Here is a 21,654-nt window from a genome sequence, read left to right as displayed (position 1 = left end):
AAACAAAAGCTTTCTCTATTCAGACTCTCTGTGCTTCGTAGCTCGAGTTCGAATCTGTCTGCAGGGATTTTCTTGGTATTACAACACAAGAGAATAAGCAGGCTTACACACCAAACAGCCCCGTGTTCAATCAACACAATGTTTCAGATCAGTTATGTCATAAAATACAATCAAAGAAGTCTGCTTGGGACTGTTTTCCTGAAAGGACAAACTTTCTAAATGAGTTCGTACACACGTTGTGTGTTTATATAATAAACTCTAACAGTTCTGTAATGTTCAGGACTTTTTTGGATTTAGTGGATTTTATTTAAATTGGGCGGCAGGCTGCAGGGACTTGGCTCCTTGTTGACCAACAGGACCTGATGAAGGTGAAGTAGGACATGATAAAGTGTCATGGTAGATGTTACTTCTCCACAAACGACTTCTTTAAAACCCCTAAAAAATAAACTCTTTAAATTAACATTAAATCAGGATTAATCGGTGCATGTATTTATGTCAGATGAGCTTTCTAATCATACATTATTAACAGAGCTGTAGTTTAATAATTGCTATAGACACTTGTATTGAGGTAATTAGATGATAAATGGACTCGAGCTTGTATAGCACTTTTTTATTCTTCTGACCAGTAGAAGCTCTTTTACACTGCAGGTCACACCTACACGTTCACACACTGATGGTACAAGGCGTACGGATGTACGGAGACCATCAGGAGTAACTAATCCATTCATACATACTTATACGCCGTCGCCGAAGCAGTGGGAGCAACTTAGAGTTAAGTGTGTTTTCCCCAAGGTCTCATCAGCTGAGTCACAACCCGCTCCATACTGTAAATATAGTGTATATTTATATGTTTCACTGTGAGGTCCTCATGCTAATGGTTTCACTTCTTTGACCTCCAGGGTTTAAAAATGATGCTGCACTTCCTAAAGTGTCCACTTGAGGCTGGCTTTAAGAGCTCCACAAGTCACATACACACCTGTTCAAAAATACAGTTTCACAGCAGAATTAATGTTTACAGAAATTATAGATAGATTATAGATTTTTTACTCCACTGTTTTGATAAAGATACTTGTTATTCATACAGTTTGTAAAGAGGCCTCAGCTCTCAGCCCGTCGGTAGGTTGACTCAAAGTCAGTGAGACAGGATTCTCAGTATAGAGACGCTATCGATGAGTCTCCTGCAGACGGATGACGTCACTCCGGCTTTTTTAATATTTACAGTCAACCCCGAGTGGCCACTCAAGGAAGTGCAGCTCTTTGGTGTTGTTGTTTTTTTCCTGTTTAGTGTGTTACACCTTCTGTTTTTGAGCTTTGTCGGCTCTTAACGAATCAAAGCAAAGGGAGGTTTGAAAGTCAAAGAGAAGAACAGAGAGGAGAGCAGAAGCTGAGTCATGATGTCTGTGAAGGGGGTCAGGCAGCATACCAGAACAGTTTCAGCACAGTGTGTCACAGTGTGTGTGTGTGTGTGTGTGTGTGTGTGTGTGTGTGTGTGTGTGTGTGAGACAACAACTTTCAATCTGCTGTGGTATATTCAGATCTCTTGGTGAACAAATTAAGAGATAAATAAAACAGGATGGATGAAAACAGACTTTTAATTAGTGACAAATGGAGGTCAAGAGGACTTTCACACTTCTGTCTTGTAGCCAATTTTAATTACAGCCGTGTATTTGTCTACAGCTCCCCTCTCTCTCTCTCTCTCTCTCTCTCTCTTTGTCTTCTTCCATTCATCTCCGGTGACTCTCTGTCTTTGTCCTCGTTTCTTTTGTTGTTGGTTGACGTAATCGAGCTTAATCAATGTTTGAGTTTCTGTGCTCAAAAAAAAAAAAAAGAACAGGAAGAAGTCATTACAGGGATGTAACTGTTGCCCTGGTAACTGGTGGTCTATGTGTGTGTCTGCGTGTTTGTTATACTAGCATTGTGGGGACACAAAGATGTTTACACTTTGACTTTACGGGGACATATTTGACTCCCCTTTGGTCAACAAAATGGTCCCTTTAATAGCGGTCCTAATGGGCTTTTCCAGCCATAATCAAGTGGACTTTTCTCTCATGGACGGATGTATTGGAGACTTCCACTTGGGAGTCAGACTGCAGGTAGAACCACACCTGATCATAATGTGTTGATATTCTCTAATTAAGCCCGATCTGAACTTCATCCGGGGGCTAAGGAAGACGTTTTTCCATTTTGGTGCAGATCCAGAAATTCTTTGAGATTTGCATTCAGTTCCCAGGACTTTTCTTCAGCACAGAGTTTTTGAACAGAGAAAAATAATCATTAAGCTAATAGCCCGTTAGCAAGCTTCTTAGCCCGGCCCCCAACAATGCATTAAGTTCACACTGTCAGTCCTAGCACTGATTGGTTTCAAGAGTGAGCAGATACAAATTTAAAACGTTAAAAATCAACTTTAAAAAAAGGACCGCAAATGCAATTCTGAATTTGTTAGCCCGTTAACGGCAATGTCTGTTATGTGTTAGCATCAAGCTAACTCGCTAAATTGTTCGTACTAGTACTTCTGTGAGAACGTCAAGTAGTGTTGTAGTCAAGACCACAGTAACCGAGACCAAGACAAACCTGAGACCACAATGCTCTAAGACAAAGACATTTAGGGATCGAGACTGAGTCAAGACCAAGACCAAGACCAAGACCTTAAATATCCCTGTGCAAGAGGCCGTGAGACCGGGGAGACACTGGGAAGCTTGTGACCGCAACCAGGGGATTAAAATGATTTTGATTTAAAGACAACTAGACTGATTTTGATAACTACATCATTTCAAACAGAGAAATGTATAAGCAACATATATTTATATACAATTAAAAGTATAGGAAGTGAAAGGACATGACTTTACATAACACAGGATGCAACTTGTCAGCTTGCTGTTTGTTGCATTCTCAAATTGTCTGTGCAATCATCTGTTCATAATTGAACACAGCTCGAGGTTCTGTGAACGTTTGAAAGTGTTTCACTAGTTTCCTCTGGATGATCGCTGCCAAGGTGTGTGTGTGTGTGTGTGTGTGTGTGTGTGTGTGTGTGTGTGTTGAGATGGAAAGTGGAACGCGACACGGTCCCTCCTGTTCAGGTGATTTTCTGGGTGTTGTGGCTGCCGCACATTCCTCTGATCTGCTCGACAGGTTTGACTTTAATGGCTCTTTATCTCTGCACCTGTGTGTGTGTGTGTGTGTGTGTGTGTGTGTGTGTGTGTGTGTGTGTGTGTGTGTGTGTGTGTGTGTGTGTGTGTGTGTGTGTGTGTGTGTGTGTGTGTGTGTGTGTGTGTGTGTGTGTGTGTGTGTGTGTGTGTGTGTGTGTGTGTGTGTGTGTGTGTGTGTGTGTGTGTGTGTGTGTGTGTGTCAGAGACATATATTGTTCAGATGCATTCTGTATGAATAATTGTCTAAATAATACGCAGCAGTGGAATGTCCTCAGATCACAATATGACTTTGGGTGTGTCTCTGTGTGTTGTGTATTGTCTGCTGTGTTCACGCCAGTTTAAAGGGATTGAACGTTTTAAAAGAGTCTCCTGGGTGGAGGGAGGAAACATCGACTCTAAAGCCGGAGGTGTTTGTCTTCTGATGACAAAGGCTGTGTTTTTATTGCATATACTCGTTGGTAAAGCAGCTGCAACATGAACACAGCGGTTTATTAGAGAAGTTGTGAAAGTTGCTTACATCCCCATTAACGAGCTCATTCATTCTCCAAACTGCGGTACGAGTTCCACCGATGGTGATCAGTCCCGAGTCTTTCTGATTATCATTTTCAAATCAAATGTTTGAAAAGCAAAGCTGTAACGGCAGACGATGCACAGTGTCTCCAAACAGGAAGTACTCGTCAGATAAGTGCGGCGGATACGTTGAGCAGCACAGCAGGAACTGAAGCATCCTGACTGCTTGTTGGTGTTTTGAAGACTTATTATTATCTTATTCTACATGACCATAGTCTTTAAAAGACACTTTGCCCGCCTGATTACGGCTTATTGATAGTAAGTTGGGAAGAAATTGAACATGAATTATGATCTTAATGTGCTTTGATTAGTTTGGTCCATATAAGGTAGAAGAAAGAAGAAGCATATTTAGATCATACTGTATTTATGAATCCGCTCTGTGATGAATAAAGTATGTAAAACGACAAACAGGGTCGTACCTTTTGTTTCATGTAAAAGTCAGATTTGAGATGAGCGTGGACGGACATGCAGAGATCCCTTAATTTCTGAGGACGGGCAAAACCAACGCTCCAAACCACTGCAGTATACTAAAGACTGATGTCATGTGTAGTTAAAAAAGCAGTTTTTGAGTGAGTGTTTGAAAGTGATTGAAATATGGGACCTCGTAGAGTTGCTTTTCAGTGAAAGCACCACATTCAGTGTTTGATCATTGAACTGCTAAATACTGAACGTGCTGTCAGAAGAAGAGAAAAGGACATGCAGACAGTCCTGTTTGAACCGGTCTGACCTGAACATGCCGGCGTGGTTGATTTTGGCAGCCACGCGTTAATTTTGGAGGCGTGATGGTAAAAGATTGGTCAATTTCACGCGGAGCAAAAACACTTATTTCAGGTTCGGCTGGAGTGAAACCCAAACAAACGTGTAAAAACAATGTCTTATTAAAACAAGCGTTTCTGTCTGTGATCCTCAGGGAGTTTGATCCAGGATACATCGAGGAGTTTGACACTCCGTGTTCCTCTCCTCCGGCTCTCCCTCCTCCTTCTCCACCTCCTCTGTCTTCCCTCCAGCGCCCATCAACTCCACAACAACAGCAACAACAAACACCTTCGCCTTCTCACCGAAGCAGAACATGCTCAGCGGGAGGAGTCAAACTTCGCATCAAGAACAGGTGAAGCAGAGCGGAAACACTCAGTTACTTATAAAGTGGCCTTTTGTTGAACTCCACTCTGTGTCTCTTTATTTCTTTGAACTTGGCAGGAATCAGTCATATTCCTCTATTGGAGGTCACCACGAGTAAAAACTTTAAGGGCCGAGAATTCCTCATAAAAATTAGAGAGAAAAACATTTTCAACCAATGGCTGAAGAGTCTGTTTGTGAAGGTAGAAAACGATGCTGCGGTCCCTCTGAGTCCAACTTCCTGAAAACTGTAGTTCCTATCATGTCGCCCCCGTCTGTGACTTCCTCTCTGACATCACTTCCTTCCAGTGTCCATAAATTCTCTGTATTTTTCTGACCTTTTGCTCATCCGACGTCCTGCTGGTTTACACAGGAAGTGATGTCACTGCAGTGACAGGGTTTACTGCAGTCAGCTGAGGAGGTTATCATCCCCGGTGTTAGGATGTCCTGCCACTGGTTCCTGTGTGTGTGTGTGTGTGTGTGTGTGTGTGTGTGTGTGTGTGTGTGTGTGTGTGCGTGTGTACGTATGTTTCATGTTTAGAGGATTTATTATAGACTCAGGGTTCAAACTTAGATCAACAGGAAAACCGCAGTGTAAACCGAGTCAGCTCAGGTTGCTACGGTAACAACTTCACAAAGCTTCCTGTGTCTCCATGAGTTGTTTGTGAGACATTAATATCAGTTCTCATGGTTAGCCTGAACTATCAGAGATTTGATTTAATTTATTTTATGAAATTCTGGTCTTGATCTTTTTTTTATTCTTTTTTTTTTTTTTTTAGATTTTTCTCCTCCAGATTTGTTTTTGTCTTTTTGAAGGCTGCAGATTTTTTTTTTTTTTTAATTGTGTTGTGCAGAGATTGCACTTGAGAAAATGTCTCCACTTACCGTCTTTTGCTCAATTCAGTGTTGACTTTCCTTATTTCTCAAGACCCTCTACAAGCAGGGTGCAGCATCAGGGTTATCTCACTTGTTTTAGGGGGTCAGTCAGAGGTCGACTCGAAGCTCGTCACTACAGATAATTGTCCTTATAATTCTGACGTGTGTGTGTGATGTTAATACGGTTGTGTTACTGCTCTCGATCAAGTCGATTTGGAGCTGCAAAAAGTACCTGGGTATGTTTTATTCCTGCACAAAACTCCTGAACATGTTGGCTAAGCTGATGATGTTCATTCATTACTTTTCAAATTAAAGCAGGTTTGTATCCAAACAGAAGTAAAGCACCTTCATTTCTGACAGTACAAAAATACAAAATAAAAGCATGATAAAACCACTTTCATTCTGCAGTTTTAATGACATTTCAACTTGTATTTAATAATGCAATCAATTGGTTGGCGCCGATAGCGCAGCGACAGCGCGCGCACCATGTGCGAGGCTTTGCTCCTCGCGCGGGCGGCCCGGGTTCGCGTCCGGCCTGTGGCCACTTTCCCGCATGTCTCTCCCCACTCTCTCCTGTTTCCGACTCTATCCACTGTCCTATCAATAAAGGCAAAAAGGCCAAAAATAAACCTTAAAAAAAAAAAAATAATGCAATCAATTGTGATTGTTTAGAAAATAAATGATTTGGCATCTATTCAAAAAAAAAATCACAGCCATCACAATGACAAAGCTCACCGTGCACATCACAGTAACCTCTGCTCTAAGTCGGGGTAATAAAAAAGTGAGACACGACACTGGAACGAGTCATCCCTAAGGTTGACTTCCTGCTTTATGACTCTTTTTTTCTGTTCAATGTTCCTGTGTATGATCTCAGTCTGTGCAGACAAACAGTCTATTAATACTGAATCTCTGAACAGCAAGTTTCATCCGTATATGGAGGTCAAGCCCTGAAGTACTCAGTGTTCATGTGTGCAGAAAACTCCCCAGCCTCTGGAGGGCGCTAGTGTGTCTTCATTTACTCCCAGAAATAATTCTTCTTTGTGTCCTGTTGCCCGCCTCCCTCATAGAGATTATATATATATATATATATATATATATATATATATATATATATATATATATATTATATATATATATATATATATATATATCTCGCCTCCCTCATAGATATATATATATATATCTATGGCCTCCGTCATTAAAGTCAGATCAAATCATTTTCAAACTGTAGAGCTTGAAACCGATGCTCCTGGTTCCTGCACTGCTCCCCTGAGTTTGATGAGTCTTAATAAAAGGAGTCGTAGAGTTAGAGAGGGTCTGACGAACAAGCAGAATGACTCCATTTTCCCACAATCCCCAGGCTCTGGGTGGTTATCAGATCTCACTGAGGAGAGAGGAGGGTAAAAGGAGGGGAAAACGCTGGTCTCTTATTGGTCTGAAAACAGGAAGAGCGCCATCAGAGCCCCATGAGGCTGGATGTTAATCTGGCGAGGACAGACACACCAATTTATAATCACTCTGTCTCCTTCTCTAACACCTTATTTCCTTTCCTTTTATTCCTACGCTTCCTTTCCTACATTCTTCCTTGTCTTCTTTATCCCACCTTGTTTCTCTAGCTCCTCTCCTCCTCCTCTCCTCCCTTCTTCTCTCCTCAGATGTTTCTGTCGTTGAATCATCACATTTTTCTTTAATTACATCATCGCATATATTGGGCTCACACACACTCACACAAAAACACACACACACACACAGCGCTTTTCTAGCGGTTAAGTGTCTTGCCCAAGGACACATCGGGCATGTGGCTTCAGGAGCTGGGATCGAACCTCTGACCGTCGGGTTAGAGACGCCGACTCTACCAACTGAGCCCCAGCTGCCGCAAAGAGGGAGAAGACAGACACCAACAGACTTTATTTTTCTAATACTATGTATATATATATATATATATATATATATATTAATATATATATTATTTATATATATATATATATATATGATGAAGTAAACTATATACTACAAAGATGCACTCTTCTGTCGCTCAGTGTAACTTTGCTGCTGGACAGCCTAAATTGTCTGTTTGACCCTCAGGAAGTCACACCTATGAGTAATACATTGTAACACCATTCAGGTCATCAAGCACAAGAAGCAACCTCCAGTGTTTGAAAGATGAAGCCAACACCAAAGTGCACAAAACTGCAGTTCCTCAAGTGTCCACTAGAGGCCGGCTGCAAAAGCCAAAGAATCCGCATCATTCAGCCGTGCTCACCTTAAATGCGCTCAGCTGAATCCTTCTAAATTCTGCACATCTGGGAGAAATCATGTTTTTTGGGATCCCCCTCCAGTCAGGCTTTAGCTTTCTAAGAAGCTCTTTCTCATTTCATTTTCATTTAGTCAGCTCATGGTAACGTTCAAGATTTCTCTCTCTCTCGCTCTCTCTCTCTCTCTCTCTCTCTCTCTCTCTCTGTCTCTGTCTCTCTCTCTCTGTCTCTCTCTCTCTCCTATCTCTGTCTCTCTCTCTCTCTCTCTCTCCTCTCCTATCTCTGTCTCTCTCTCTCTCTCTCTGTCTCTCTCTCTCTCCTCTCTCTCTCTCTCTCCTATCTCTGTCTCTGTCTCTCTCTGTCTCTCTCTCCTCTCTCTCTCTGTCTCTCTCTCTCTCTGTCTCTCTCTCTCTGTCTCTCTCTCTCTCCTCTCTCTCTCTCTCCTATCTCTGTCTCTCTCTCTCTCTCTCTCTCTCTCTCTCTCTCCTATCTCTGTCTCTCTCTCTCTCTCTCCTCTCTCTCTCTCTGTCTCTCTCTCCTCTCTCCTCTCCTCTCTCTCTCTCTCTCTTCTGTCTCTCTACTCTCCTCTCTCTCTCTCTGTCTTCTCTCTCTCCTCTCTCTCTCTCTGTCTCTCTCTCTCTCTCTCTCTGTCTCTCTCTCTCTCTCCTCTCTCTCTCTCTCTCTGTCTCCTCTCTCTCTCTCTCTCTCTCTATCTCTCTCTCAATTTTAGTTTATGGGCAGATTACTTTGATTATTATTACAAGCTGAAGGAACATTTTCCCACGGCTTAAGATAAGGTCTCTGTTCAGAGAGACACACCCCCCACACACACACACACACACACCCCACACACACACACACACACACACACACACACAGTTATTACTTTGCACATGACCCATTGTCTGTTTCTACCCATCAAGTCGTTCCATGTTTGATTCAGATACAGAATTATAAATGATGCAGAAAGTCGTTTTTCTGGAATTTATTGAAAAACCAAAAACCAAGTCAGTTCATGTAATAACTTTGGATTAGTACGAAGGTGGAAATTTTCTAAATGAAGGAAACTGCTTCCTGTATTCTCTCACACTAACAGAGCTGACGTCTGTTCACATATTGATGATCAGCTGGGAGAGGAGGGGACACATACCCAGTTTATTAAGAGGGCGGACGCAAAAAATGTGGTACGTGTTTTCCCGTTCAAAGCACGGCACGGGCATCTCGTACAAAAACATGATGCTGCCTGGTAGAGGCTGCGACACAGAGACTTTAATGCTCACTGGGAGGGTTGTGCATGACATCCCTTATCGTTACCTACCAACTCTTAGCAGACAGAAACGTTGTTGCTTTAACTGCACATCTCATTAAGCACCAGAGTTTGTCAACTTTTGCAATGAGACTTTTTTTTTGCATTGAATGAAAGTGATTAATGGCTCATTTAAACAGTTTCCCCTGCAGCACTGTTATTGGTGCAGTTCAGCCTTTGTGTGTGTTCTGTGAAGAAGACATTGTCTTTTTGACTTGTTTACAAATCTATTGCGCCCTCACATGAATGCTTGTATAAATACCTTATCATCTTATTAGTGTTGATTGTCACTTTGGATTATTTTGGAATATTTATAATTAAGTTATTATGAAGGTTAATGTTCTTAAAGTGACAATGCTAACATGCTAACCGTCCCAGGTAGGCTAACATTCTGATTACAAGCTTAAACATGAAACAATATGTTGGTGTTATTTATTATATATATCATTAGGTTTACATTGTTCAATAACTGAACAAGAACCTGGTTTTTGGAAAGAGTATAATTTTGACCTTTAAAACACCAAAACCATCACAATGTTTATTATTATATTTATTTTTGGGTAATAAAGTAGTTTATTAAACTTTGAAAGTGAGTTGTCTCTGAACAGCGACTGCTGAGACCGTCAATACGTCTGTCCTTGTTTTGGACTCCAGTCCTGTCTGTCAATACGTTTCATTGTTTAGCAGCACATGGTGCATCATGAGATGCGTCTCGCCCCGCGGCTTCAGACTCCATTTCTGCTCCACTGAGCTCAATAACTCTCTGTCTTTGTTTATCTCTCCTCCAACTTCTTTCTCTTCCTTTCTCTGCTTTATTTTCATTTTACTTTCATCTTTCTGACTCTTCTGGGTTTTTTTTTCTAATCTCTCTTTTCTATGTGCTCTCTTTCTACCGTCTCTCTATCAGATTTGTTGTTGTTTCATTCCTCTATAGCTTCTCCTTAACAACTCTTATCACGCTGTATACTCCCACCCTCATTCTCTCCCACTATCTCTCATCCTTCCTCCCTCTCCACAGACTTTCTGCGTCTCTCCCTAACTCACCACATCAGCAGCCACCAGCGAGACCACGCTGGGTCGAGGATGTTTACTTTAGGCTTTTATCGTATGGCGGCTTAATGACGCTTAATTGCATAATTTGCTTAATGAGCTCGGGGTCTTGCACCAACGCAGTACGACCCAGTCGGCCAGCCCCACATCGGAACTGGAGCAGAGAGACTGATGGTAGAGACATGGTCTGCAGAGGTGCTTCTTTTTGTTGGAGTTTGGATGGCCAAAGGGAGCAGATGAACTTTGTGAAAAGACGACAAAATTTAACTTACAAAAGTGATTTTATTTAAGAAGGGCCTTGAGGAGAGGTTTGGTAAAGTTAAAGGTCGTTTTCTGGGGCTGGCGAGGAATGGGTTTGGAGCTCGAACGTCCTGGAACTTAAAGAAGTAAAGAGAGTACAGCAGAGTAAATTGGATTCAACCGTTCTGCGGCCATGGAGCTGCTTGAGGCGTTCTACCGCCGAAAGCTTCGGAAGAAGCAGAAGAAGAAAGCGGAGCTGGGCCGGTCAGACGGGGCGCTGTGCCGGTCACCATCTGAGGCCAGCGTCAACGGCCTCGCCACCGGCCTCATCTCTAAAGTCCTCAGGTTCACCTCCAGGTAAAACTGTGTCAACACGCAGATAATCCAATCCGAAAGACGAACCATTAAAAAACACTATTTATCGTCATGACAACAGAGATTTGGCTGGATTTACTCTTACTAGTTGCTGTGAAAGTAGAGATAATAAGAACAACTTGTAACTTGACACTGAATTACAAATCAGAAGTTATTATGACGTGCTTTGAAGCGGACAAAAAAACGTAATGAAAAAACAGGGTGGGACTTAAACTGAAGTTTATGGGAATGTTTTTTATCCGTATTTTAAAGCTGAACATGGACTTAGAGAATTCCTTTAATTTTAACCTGACCATGTCGCCTCTCTGTTTAGAGAACTACAGAAATGTTAGTGGTTGCAGGAACAGTAGAGCTGAATGATGACGAGGTCACCCTCAGTGTGTTTGTCATGTTTCATGGTGTTAACTTGCAGATTATGAATTTAATAATAACTTTATTCCTACCATGTTACCTACCATTTTCTCTGAAAACCTGCGAAATTCTGTAAAAGGAAAAATTGATGGGACCTAAAGTTGAGCCCTGGGGGATGCCATAACCAAGAGATACTGGGGAAGAAAGAATTTCTCCTCGCTGTGATTGATGGATGCCGAGTGGAAAAGCATCTGATTAAATGGATGGGAACCAATTAAGGGGCAACACTGGAGATTTATTTATGTTCCTCCTGATGCTTGAAAAACATGATATTACTCGGGTGAATCTTGAAAAGAGTTCGACGCTCTTTAAAATGGAAATAATTTTATTTAAATAGAAAATAATATATTTCAAAAGCAGCGTGAAGTGTTGTTGTTCCAGAAATGACAGACATAAACCCTCGACGGACTGAGCTTATGTAACAGTGCTGTAACTTTCCTCTGTCATTAAGCCTTTGAAATTACACAGTACTTCCTGTACTGTAGGTGTATCTCAACTTTTAGGGGTCTTTGTTCCTTTTTATTAGATTAAGGCTCAAAGTGAAACTGCACTAAACCTCTGAGACCTGACGGAAAGGCTGACTATCTGTATGAGCTTAACCGTCATGATTACATGTTGAGGTATTCCAGTCACGTCCTGTCATTACCCAGGATCCTTTGGTCCGTGCAGGCTTTCATGTCTCTGTCTCCCACTTACTCCGATACAATCGCTTCCTGTTTATCTGCGTGGATAAATACAGAGCAGCAGAACACGTCGTATGTGAGGAGGACGGAGGAGACGCTTTTTCAAAAGTGTCATTACTGAACACGTTTCAATAAAGTCATCGTGAGGTCCTCGCTGGTTTTCACTGCGAGCAAAAACAACATCCATGAAATGTGGAGGGAGGAAGTGTGGATGTTGTGTAACTGTTGTGAAATAGTTTGACAAACTTCATGATGGAAAAAACAATCAAAGTAAAGAAAGGTTTACGAGGAGTTCGTAATACGTTTTGTAAAATAGTTTCTGCATTCACTTACTTATTGGTTTCTCTTTATTAACTCAATAATTAAACCCGAGTTGTTGAAATGATGCCGCACCATCTGTAAAGAAGTCTGCACGGGTCGTTGACTTTTACTCGACGGACGCTTCAACGTGAAATACAAACAGAGATGAATACTGAGAACATTTGAAAGTGAGGAGCGATGGCTGAAAAACATGTGTGGGTCATCGTCACTTATTGGAGGTCATGCTGGAGGCAGAAGAGTTTAATACGGATCAATGAAAGTGTCATTATGGAGTTTTGGTAGAGAACAGGGAGCATTTGAGAAAAGTACAGATTCTGTGGTTTAAGTTCAGAACTCGAGACACAAAGACGATGTGCTCCCTCAAAATCGAATTTCAAAACCAAATCTACAACGTGCATCTTTAAAGAAAAAAACGATTGAAATGGCCAATGAAATCACTTCAAACCACCTTATGTGTGTTTGTTGCGATGTTTTAGGAGCTCAGTGTTAAAAGTATCATCTTTTTTTTTTTTCAAGTTGAAAGGGAAGGGAGAGGCAGAAGGTGAGTCAGACTTCTGTGGAATGAGACTGTGTGTGTTTGTGTGTGTGTGTGTGTGTGTGTGTGTGTGTGTGTGTGTGTGTGTGTGTGTGTGTGTGTGTGTTTCTGAGGGAAGACAACCATCAGGATAGCGTTTAATGCTGATCTGATTGGTTCAAATACAGATAATAAACTGTGCTGTATGATTCTCTGCAGCAGTCTCAGCCGTTTGATGGGATCTTTGACTGAAGCTCTTTGCAGATAGAAGAGTCAAAAGCCACTTTCACACATGCGCTGCTCACGTGGAAATGTTCCTAAATCATGTGAGAAATCAGATTATTCAGTCTGTAAAGTTTGTAAGTTAGACTGAGGAACATTCACAGTGAGCAGGTGGGAAGTTATGTTCTTAACATTGAGCAGCGTTTTTCTGCTCTTACTTCTCATCTCAGTAGTTTTTTCTTTTTGAAAACCCCCGGGGGGTTTTTTGTGATCAATTATTTATTTTTTACTTTACAAACAAATGTAAATATTTTTTTTTACAAGGAAAAGAAAAAAAAGAGAAATGACCAATAAAAAAAGATAAGTAAATATTAAACCCCAGCTCATGGTAACACCCCCCCACACCACCACCCTCTTTTTGAAAAACCCATTTTTGAAGGGCTCCATTACAGAAGACCCCCAAATCTAAATTAATTCTAATGCTATTATTGTATTGATGTATTCTAATTCCTGGATTCCAGGTAGTTTTCACTCCATTTAAAATCTATAGATAAGTATGAGACATGAAGTTGTGTTGCTGCTCTACATTTGACGTGTGAAAGCGTTTTGTTCATCCGATTGGAAGCATCAGAACGTGACACATTTAAAACATGAATCAACCGCTAACCCTGGTTGTTTTTTTGTGTTTGACCCTGACAGGCGCAGTGAGTCGGCGTCTCGGCCTCACTCCTGGCATTCGACGAAGCTCGGTGACGGACAGCATGAATTAAACCAGGGAGGGATGGACACCATGAGCAACGCCTGGCACCATGGCTACCACGCCAGGTCGGTTTAAAAAAACAAAAACGCAGCTCTGACCACAGACGTCCATCATTTGATCCGCTTTGTGTGGATATTCTGGCCGATTACCACGGTGGAGAAATTCAGCAGAACTTCATAGAAACATGAAAGAGTTTGTGATTTGTTCGCTTCAATCAGACGCCCGGAGGTCATAGGTCACGCTCTCAGAGAAACATATCACGCCTTGTGTCTTATCTTTAGCCGTCACAGACACCAATCTTTGCTCCTGACATTAAACGTCTGTCCCCGCTTCCAGATATCCCGGCCTCAGGGCTCCGCTGTGATAGCACATTTTCTTTGCAGTTGTTGGTTTTTATTGCGCCTGTGGTGACTGATGTGTCATAATGGGAACTTTTGTTGCTCTTCGTGTCCACGCCCATCCCGATGACAGAAACAATGGCGCTCTGTGAAAAGAATTTATGATGACAGGTAGGTTTATGACAGGATCAAAGTGTTTCTGTTTCTGACGCTTTCACTGAACTTTTATAGAGCTCGTTTGATACTCGAAACAAAACTATACCTTGTGTTTTATTATGGCGGGAGGTGCAGACGAGATCAATAGGAAGCTGTTGGCTGTTATCCGTCTAAAGGATGTGACCTTTGACTGTCGACAAAGTGTGACATCGGAGTTGTTTAAACTGAGTTTGACACCAACGATGGACTGAAGCAGTATTGTGCAGATAGCTGACTGTGTCCTAACACAGTCAAATAATGTGATTTACAAGACTGTCAGTGAAAACAAATGAATCACGATTAATTAAGGTCTCAAATACATTTTTGAGCTATTTTGTCCCTTCAGGCTCCCTGTAGATAGTCGTCCTCAGGCGTGTGGCTGCATCTTTGAATGTCTCATTTCTCTCTAACAAACTCTCAGACAGCTCGGCTGACCAGTCCAATGTCATAACCACCTGATGACATCATACGTTGAACTTGTTCCCCGTTCCTTTCAGCTGTTTGGCGTCAGTCTGTGATCCACAGCGAGTTCCGTTTTTACTTGGTTTACGTTCATGTTGTAATTTCAATCTCCCCGAAGGTCCGTACTTTATTCCAAAATAAAAGCAGGGACGAATTCAAACAGGGAGGAGAGTGCTCTCATCTTAGAGCAGTACTAAAGTTCAAAATAAAAGCCCAACTGTTTATATTTTTAAATGCAAAATAATGGAGTTTCAAATATGCGATTCAAAAATACAATTTATATCAATTAACTTTTAAAATTTAAGAAATGTAATCATTGAGTTCTTTATGTTTCATTTTGTATTGTCTGTTGAAAATAAATATTCACACTTAGTGTAACCTGTGAACATGTTACATTCTGCAGGCTTTTTAACATTGGGCAATATGGGGACTCATGTTCTGAGCCTGCCTCGAGTGGACATTTAAGGAACTGCAGTTCTCAGAACTTCTACTTTTAATATATCTTAAACGTGTGTTTGACATCTTTTGGTTAAACAGAATTTTGGACCTTAATGTCCTGAAGTCTTAAAGGTTTTATATTTGACCTCTGAGCGGGCTCTATCAATAGATAGTGTGTGTTCCCAGCCACAGGACTGTACGTCTGCTCAGTTACACAAGCTACTGGATAGATAAGAGCCGTGAGTCAATGTTGTGTTTGTTGTTTTTACTGTGAGCCGAAGCTGTTGGTCAGCAGGTTTGTGTCATTACGGAGTTACATCACTGTTTGTTTGAAACGGCAGAGAAGGATGAATGAAAGTCTGTGACGTGGCCGCGCTGGGTGGACACAGGACAGGGCATTGACGTTGATGCCCACAGAAAGGGGCATTCCTGGTGCCCTTCCCCCTCACCTCGGGGTCTCCCATGGCAACAACACCCCCCCCCCCCACACACACACACGCACACACACACATAAAGTTAGGGTTCTGAATGAAAAGTTTGATGCAACACCTCTGCAGAATGTTTTTTTTTTTTTTTTAAACATTTTTGATTAGTAGAAACTCAAATTCAGAGACACAATCAAGACTCAGGAAAAGGAAAAAAAAAGAGAGACCGACACAGACGGAGGCTGTCCTCATTTTCAGAGCAGTAATTTCATTGTGTTCGGTTGAAAGATTTGGTGGGTCAAACTGTGACGTGGACACACACACGCACACACACACACACACACACACACACAAACATTTACATTCCACTCAGTTGTTTGGAGTGAGGTCACTGCAGCACATCCCCCACTTCACAACCAACACAAATAAAACCCCTTCAAGACAAAGCCCAATAAATGTTCTGGCACCCTAAAACACTGTATGCTCATGTCAACGAAGCCCCCAAGTCAAACGCTGTTAAACTAAGAAGGGCATTATGTTACAGTGGGACATTTTACAGGCAGAATACGACGTGTTTTACTGCAAACTCCAGTAAGAGAAAGCAAAATCTTGTTTTCTCTCTTACTTTTATACAAAGATATCCCTAATGTAATGTGTGCAATACTTTGTTATGATTGAACACCTGCAAAATTAAAAAATATGAACGTGCAAATGTTGACTTGAAGCCCACAAACCAATTGGTTGATTTGCAGGATGGTTTACAGCATGGATAAAAATGTTAACTTTCCGTCTCTGTCTCTCAGTGCTTCAACCACTGATCTGTCTGGTGGGTTTGACTCTGGTGGGTACCTGAGGAAAAGTCCAGATCAGTACAGCTCCAGAGGCAGCATGGAGAGCCTGGACCCCCCTCAGTCCTCCCAGCTTCCCTCCGGAGCTCAGCACCACCACCACCATCATCATCACAGCCACAGCGGACCCCACCCTGCCTACTCGTCCTGCCACCAGCTGTCCTCTGCTAGGTAAATTCAAACACATCAGACGTCACTGTCTGAGAGCAGGTTCAGGATGTCTAACCGAGCTGAGCACTAAGAGTCAACGCATGCTCGGGCGAGCTCTATCTTCTTTATTGAACATCTTAAAAACAATTCAAAAGTGAAAAGAGGATGTTGTCTTGCAGCGGCGTGCTTTGAAGCCATGTGTCGGCCTTCTGATCGTGGCTGCAGTGTCCTTCTGACATCTTTGATCAAGCAACCGCAACATCTGAACAATGTTTCCCTATTTCATCAATGGCCCTCCAAAAACAAGAGACGAGAGAGAGTAATGAGCCGGATTTAGGACCATGAATATTCTGGGAGTTTTAGCCAACCCCTTCATCAAGCACACTTTTCATATGACCTTAGAGAGTCTGTAGAGAAGGGACATGATGTAGGGACTGGTCTGAAGGAAATCCCTGCTGTTCTTGGAGTCTGCATTAAAGCTCCTGTGAGGAGGCTCCAGCTGCTTGTGAAACAGACTGAACTTAAAATTACTTCCTCTTTATGAGCCACAAAAGCAAACTTGCATAAAGATCGTCTGTTTCTGAATATGACATACTTGTTTTTAATGCCTAACACTGCTGCTACAGAGTACGTTTGGATGGGTTTGGGTAACTAAAAGACACAACCCAAGATCTACCGGCCAACAGCCAATAAAGATGTCCGTTAGCTTCCCCTAAAGGCTCAGATAAGGTTTAGATAGCCTAATGTCGTGATCTCCAATTGTGTCTCTTGTCATACTCCAGGTCCTCCAACAGCATCGACCACCTCCACAATAAACGGGACTCTGCCTACTCCTCATTCTCCACCAGCTCGAGCATCCCAGACTACCTTGCCTCCACCCCTTCCTACAGCCCAGAGCGTTCCTATTCGCTGGAGACTGTCTCTCAGAGAGGAGGAGGGAGTGGAGAGTTGCAGCAGGCTGACATGCGTTACGTCCGATCAGTTTACGATGCCCAGCAGGGATTATCTCAAGAGCAGGAGTTGGGCTCCACATCCGCCGCCGCACAGCGCAATAATGACTCCAGAGGCGGGGGAGGGTCGAGGACGGCACTAAACCGAGATGTGCAAGGCAAGAATGGTTTTTGGATAAAGTCATTTTGACGTAATGATGATATGGTTTTAATGTACATTTTTGGTTTCAGGTTCAGTAGCTGGGGTCTGTTACCGTGGAAGCATCAGTGGCAGCAGCAGCAGTGGCAGCAGCTGTGGTAGCGTACCGGCTTCAAACAGACACAGTGTAGGGCCAATATGGGGCCAAGCAGCCAGCCGCAGCTCCTACGAGAGCCTGAAGGGGGCACCAGCTCCGCCGAGGCGAAGCGACAGCTACGCAGCCATCAGAAATCACGAGAGGCCAAACTCCTGGTCCAGTCTGGATCATGCCAGGTCACTAAGGTAGCCGAAATAAAACCTGTTCTCACTCTGTTCTCAGCATGTTTTTTAAAATTGGATTTAACTCTGTGTCTTTCTATGGTATGAAAGTATTTACTCACCATAATAGAAAATGCATAGACTCAGTTAGTTACCAAAGATGTGTAAGAATGTAGGATGTTCCTGACTGTTGAAATAACTGGCTGTCACAATATCAGACACTTAGGTGTACTATGAAATAGTACCTTTCAACATGGTGCAACATGGTGCAATAGGCTATTGAACAATGCAGTCTAGTAAAACGTTTCCCAAAATTCAATCACGAACAACTAAGCGTTGTTAAGATATATTTAGTACTTCAACTAATCTTACCCAATTCATTTTGCTCAGGTCTCTGCAGAAAGGTTCTTGGCATCACTCCAGTGGTTCTGTGGCCTCAGGTGCAGGTATACATACATTCTTTGTCCATGATTTTACCGACTGTAAGGGTGTTGAAATGTGCCAACCAAAGGTGTAGAAGAGTTTCCTTTCAGCACAAAAAGTTGACAGGTTAAAGGAACTTGTCATATACTTAAGAGTGACAACTGTAATGTCGTTCCAGCAAAAGGCTTGTACAGCACTGAGGGTCAACTCCACACAGTGATAGAGAAGAGTCCAGAGAGCAGCCCAACCACTAAACCCCGGCAGGGCGGAGGATTCCCCCAGTCACCTTCTCCTACTGAATCTGCTCCCCAATCGGGCAGGCTGATTCTGCCCACTGGCATGTACCCTGTCCCCCAGCCTGAGCCCCACTTTGCACAGCTGCCCAGCACAGGTCCTGGGCCAGGCTCCTCTGGAGTCTATCCCGCTCTGGCCAAGGAGAGCAGCCGACAACAACACCAAGGGCCGGAGGGTGTTGGAAGGAGACAGGACCCAGCAGCCGAAGGGCAGAGAGATGGGAGGATGTCAGTGACAGAAAATGGATACCAAAATAGCACTTCATCACCGCCATACTCGTACTTATCATCCTCAACATTGGCCTCTACACAACTCAGAAGTCATGCACAAGAAGACAATAGGTACTGATATGTTAGCTAACAAATGCTATTTCATGACTCAACTTTGTTCCTGCTGCCTAAAGTCTTTAAATTCAGGAAATCATTAGCGGTGATTGTGCAGTTCTGATTTGACTTATTACTCTACATTTCTGCTATAAAACCAAAAATGTGCCTTGTTTATAAACGTCTTCCTCAGGCCTGAAAAGGAAGAGTCTTACTTTGAATACAATAAATCCAACCTGAAAACTGCTGGAGGAGGATCGAATGGCCAAACAGGGACCAAAAGACCCCAAAACAGTCAGAGCGTCCAAGAGTTCTACATTCATACAAGCCAGGCGACCCCGAGCCAAGTGTTGCAGCAATCCAACCAGGATTTCCATATTCCCAACATCCAGACCAGCCAACAAGAAATCAGAACCTCATCCTCACAAGACTGGAGGGAACCTTCAACATCTGTTCAGTCCAAGGGAGACAGGCGCAGGTACAGTATGCAGGGATGAAAGGTTTGCTTAAGTGTCTGTTCGAGTTTGTCTTCTTCTTTTGGCGCACACTCACTCGGCTGGGATGCTCCACTGGCCTGCATTCACATTGTTCCAGGACGAACTGGATCTGAGCATGCCTACTTCTTGTACGTAGAGTTGTAACACCACACATGCATGGCTTTAAAGTGAACTTTTAAATGGGTTTGTGAACTAGAGAGGGGTATAACATGTAAACATGATTATTGGATGAGTCCAACATTGGGTCCATTATACCAAGGGCCCTTTTTTTGGCACCTATGGACCAATCCATGTACCGGTCGGGCCCGCATGGAACCTTTTCGGGACTCAGTTCTCTTTTCCATTTTGACCCTGCATGGTTGCAGTTGGGGGAAGTACTGAAAAATACCTTGTCCGGTAACTGATAGCCCATAAAGCTTGAGACATGTGGAGAGCATGTGCATTGGACATTATCATTGTGTTGCATTTTACAGCAACAGACACATCCGCAACAACAGATTCCTTTGTTATTGGCCTGTTGACACCTTTCAGTCTTTAAAAGCAGCTTTGAGACGTTGACTGGTTGGGTGGCTCTACAACTTGGAAGCCAGGGATTGTTCTTGATGTTGTCTTTTTTTCCCCCTTCCATCCCTTACTTTAGATCAATGGACCAGACCAGCTCTCCTTCAGAGCCGTTAGCATCACCCAAACTTGCTCAGGGACAGGTGCCACCTACTCACTTACCTGTTCAGCCTCAGCTGCAGGCTCCATCGAGCCCTACTTCCCAGCCTTCCTTCCGTCACATCAGTGACTCAGCGGCTCTGGAGTACCATCACTGGGAGCAGGAGAAAGACGGAGAACACCCGCTGACCCGTCTGGAGATCGCCCTTGCTGAAGTCCAACGATGCACCAGCCCCGACAGTGTTTTCTCCGCCAGCAGCCATGGCAACAGTAACTTTGCTGATGAAAACCAGGGACCAGCTCGGAGTCTTTCAGTGCTGGAGAAAGTCAGCCGCTTTGAGTGTCGGGAACGTGCTGGAAAGCAGCGCAGTCAAAGCACCACCACCCAACACCGAGCCAGTCCACTGAGGGTAACTCCATACATCATACTGAGACCAAGACAGGTTTCAAAGCAAGTAATGACAAGGAATAGTTTGGTTGCCATTGTGCCTTAATGCTGTTTGTTTTCTTTTTTTTGATTCCTTGACTGTTAAGGGTCGCAACAGCACCTGTGGAGCAGATGATCTCAGAAATATGCTCGAGAGAAGCACGAGTGGTAGCAAAGCTCACAGGACAATGAGCTACAGAGGAGGCAGCAACGAACAAGTGAAACACAGGTAGGAAGGTTTGGGCTTATTGATAAACCTAGGAATGCAAAAGAAGAGGTTTTCTTTTTTAGCAGTGCCACAGATGTTGCTTCACGATGTTGGAGTTCTTGTGAAAAAACATCTTATGGAAAATGAGTCACGTCATCTGGTCTTAAAAGTTGCAACTTGTATGTGGTTTTCAGCACTCCAGCAGATCCCAAGTCAGCCCTCCAGAGGAGCCGAAGCACCTTTCAACTTAATGAATCCAGAGATGGAAACAGCAGCAGAGACTTCCCCTGGAGACAAGAAATAAATCAGCTTGGCCCAATGCAGGACGCTTCCCCCAACAGGTAACAGTCCTAAATCAATGATGAACCCTTCAATCTTTAAAGAGGTCGTAGTCCTACAGGTTGGAGTCCTGCAAGAGTTCAGAGTCCTTCAAGAGTTCAGAGTCCTTCAAGAGTTCATAGTCCTGCAGGAGTTCAGAGTCCTTCAAGAGTTCATAGTCCTGCAGGAGTTCAGAGTCCTTCAAGAGTTCATAGTCCTGCAGGAGTTCAGAGTCCTTCAAGAGTTCATAGTCCTGCAGGAGTTCAGAGTCCTTCAAGAGTTCAGAGTCCTTCAAGAGTTCAGAGTCCTTCAAGAGTTCAGAGTCCTTCAAGAGTTCATAATCCTGCAAGAGTTCATAGTCCTGCAAGAGTTCAGAGTCCTTCAAGAGTTCATAGT

The 21,654-nt window shown here is 43.0% G+C and overlaps 1 protein-coding gene across 4 annotated transcripts in view; it reads left to right on the top strand.

The window, feature by feature from the left end:
- Positions 1-21,654, top strand: part of shroom3 (shroom family member 3) — a 54,169-nt gene that overhangs the window by 18,666 nt on the left and 13,849 nt on the right. For 2 of the 4 annotated variants that reach the window (XM_079365205.1, XM_079365206.1), the window contains 11 exons: positions 4,627-4,824; positions 13,785-13,910; positions 16,507-16,722; positions 17,484-17,809; positions 17,883-18,132; positions 18,499-18,554; positions 18,710-19,166; positions 19,342-19,626; positions 20,286-20,715; positions 20,840-20,961; positions 21,135-21,281. In XM_079365205.1, coding sequence (XP_079221331.1) covers positions 4,627-4,824; positions 13,785-13,910; positions 16,507-16,722; positions 17,484-17,809; positions 17,883-18,132; positions 18,499-18,554; positions 18,710-19,166; positions 19,342-19,626; positions 20,286-20,715; positions 20,840-20,961; positions 21,135-21,281 — 2,613 coding nt within the window. Of the gene's footprint in view, positions 1-4,626; positions 4,825-10,139; positions 10,917-13,784; positions 13,911-16,506; positions 16,723-17,109; positions 17,399-17,483; positions 17,810-17,882; positions 18,133-18,498; positions 18,555-18,709; positions 19,167-19,341; positions 19,627-20,285; positions 20,716-20,839; positions 20,962-21,134; positions 21,282-21,654 lie in introns of those variants that run through there. The other 2 variants (XM_079365207.1, XM_079365208.1) reach the window with 2 other exon arrangements.

The sequence above is a fragment of the Symphodus melops genome, assembly GCF_947650265.1.
Source record: "Symphodus melops genome assembly, chromosome: 16".
NCBI lineage: Eukaryota > Metazoa > Chordata > Actinopteri > Labriformes > Labridae > Symphodus > Symphodus melops.
Note: the sequence above shows the minus strand (reverse complement) of the source record. Positions and strands in the feature narration are given on the sequence as shown.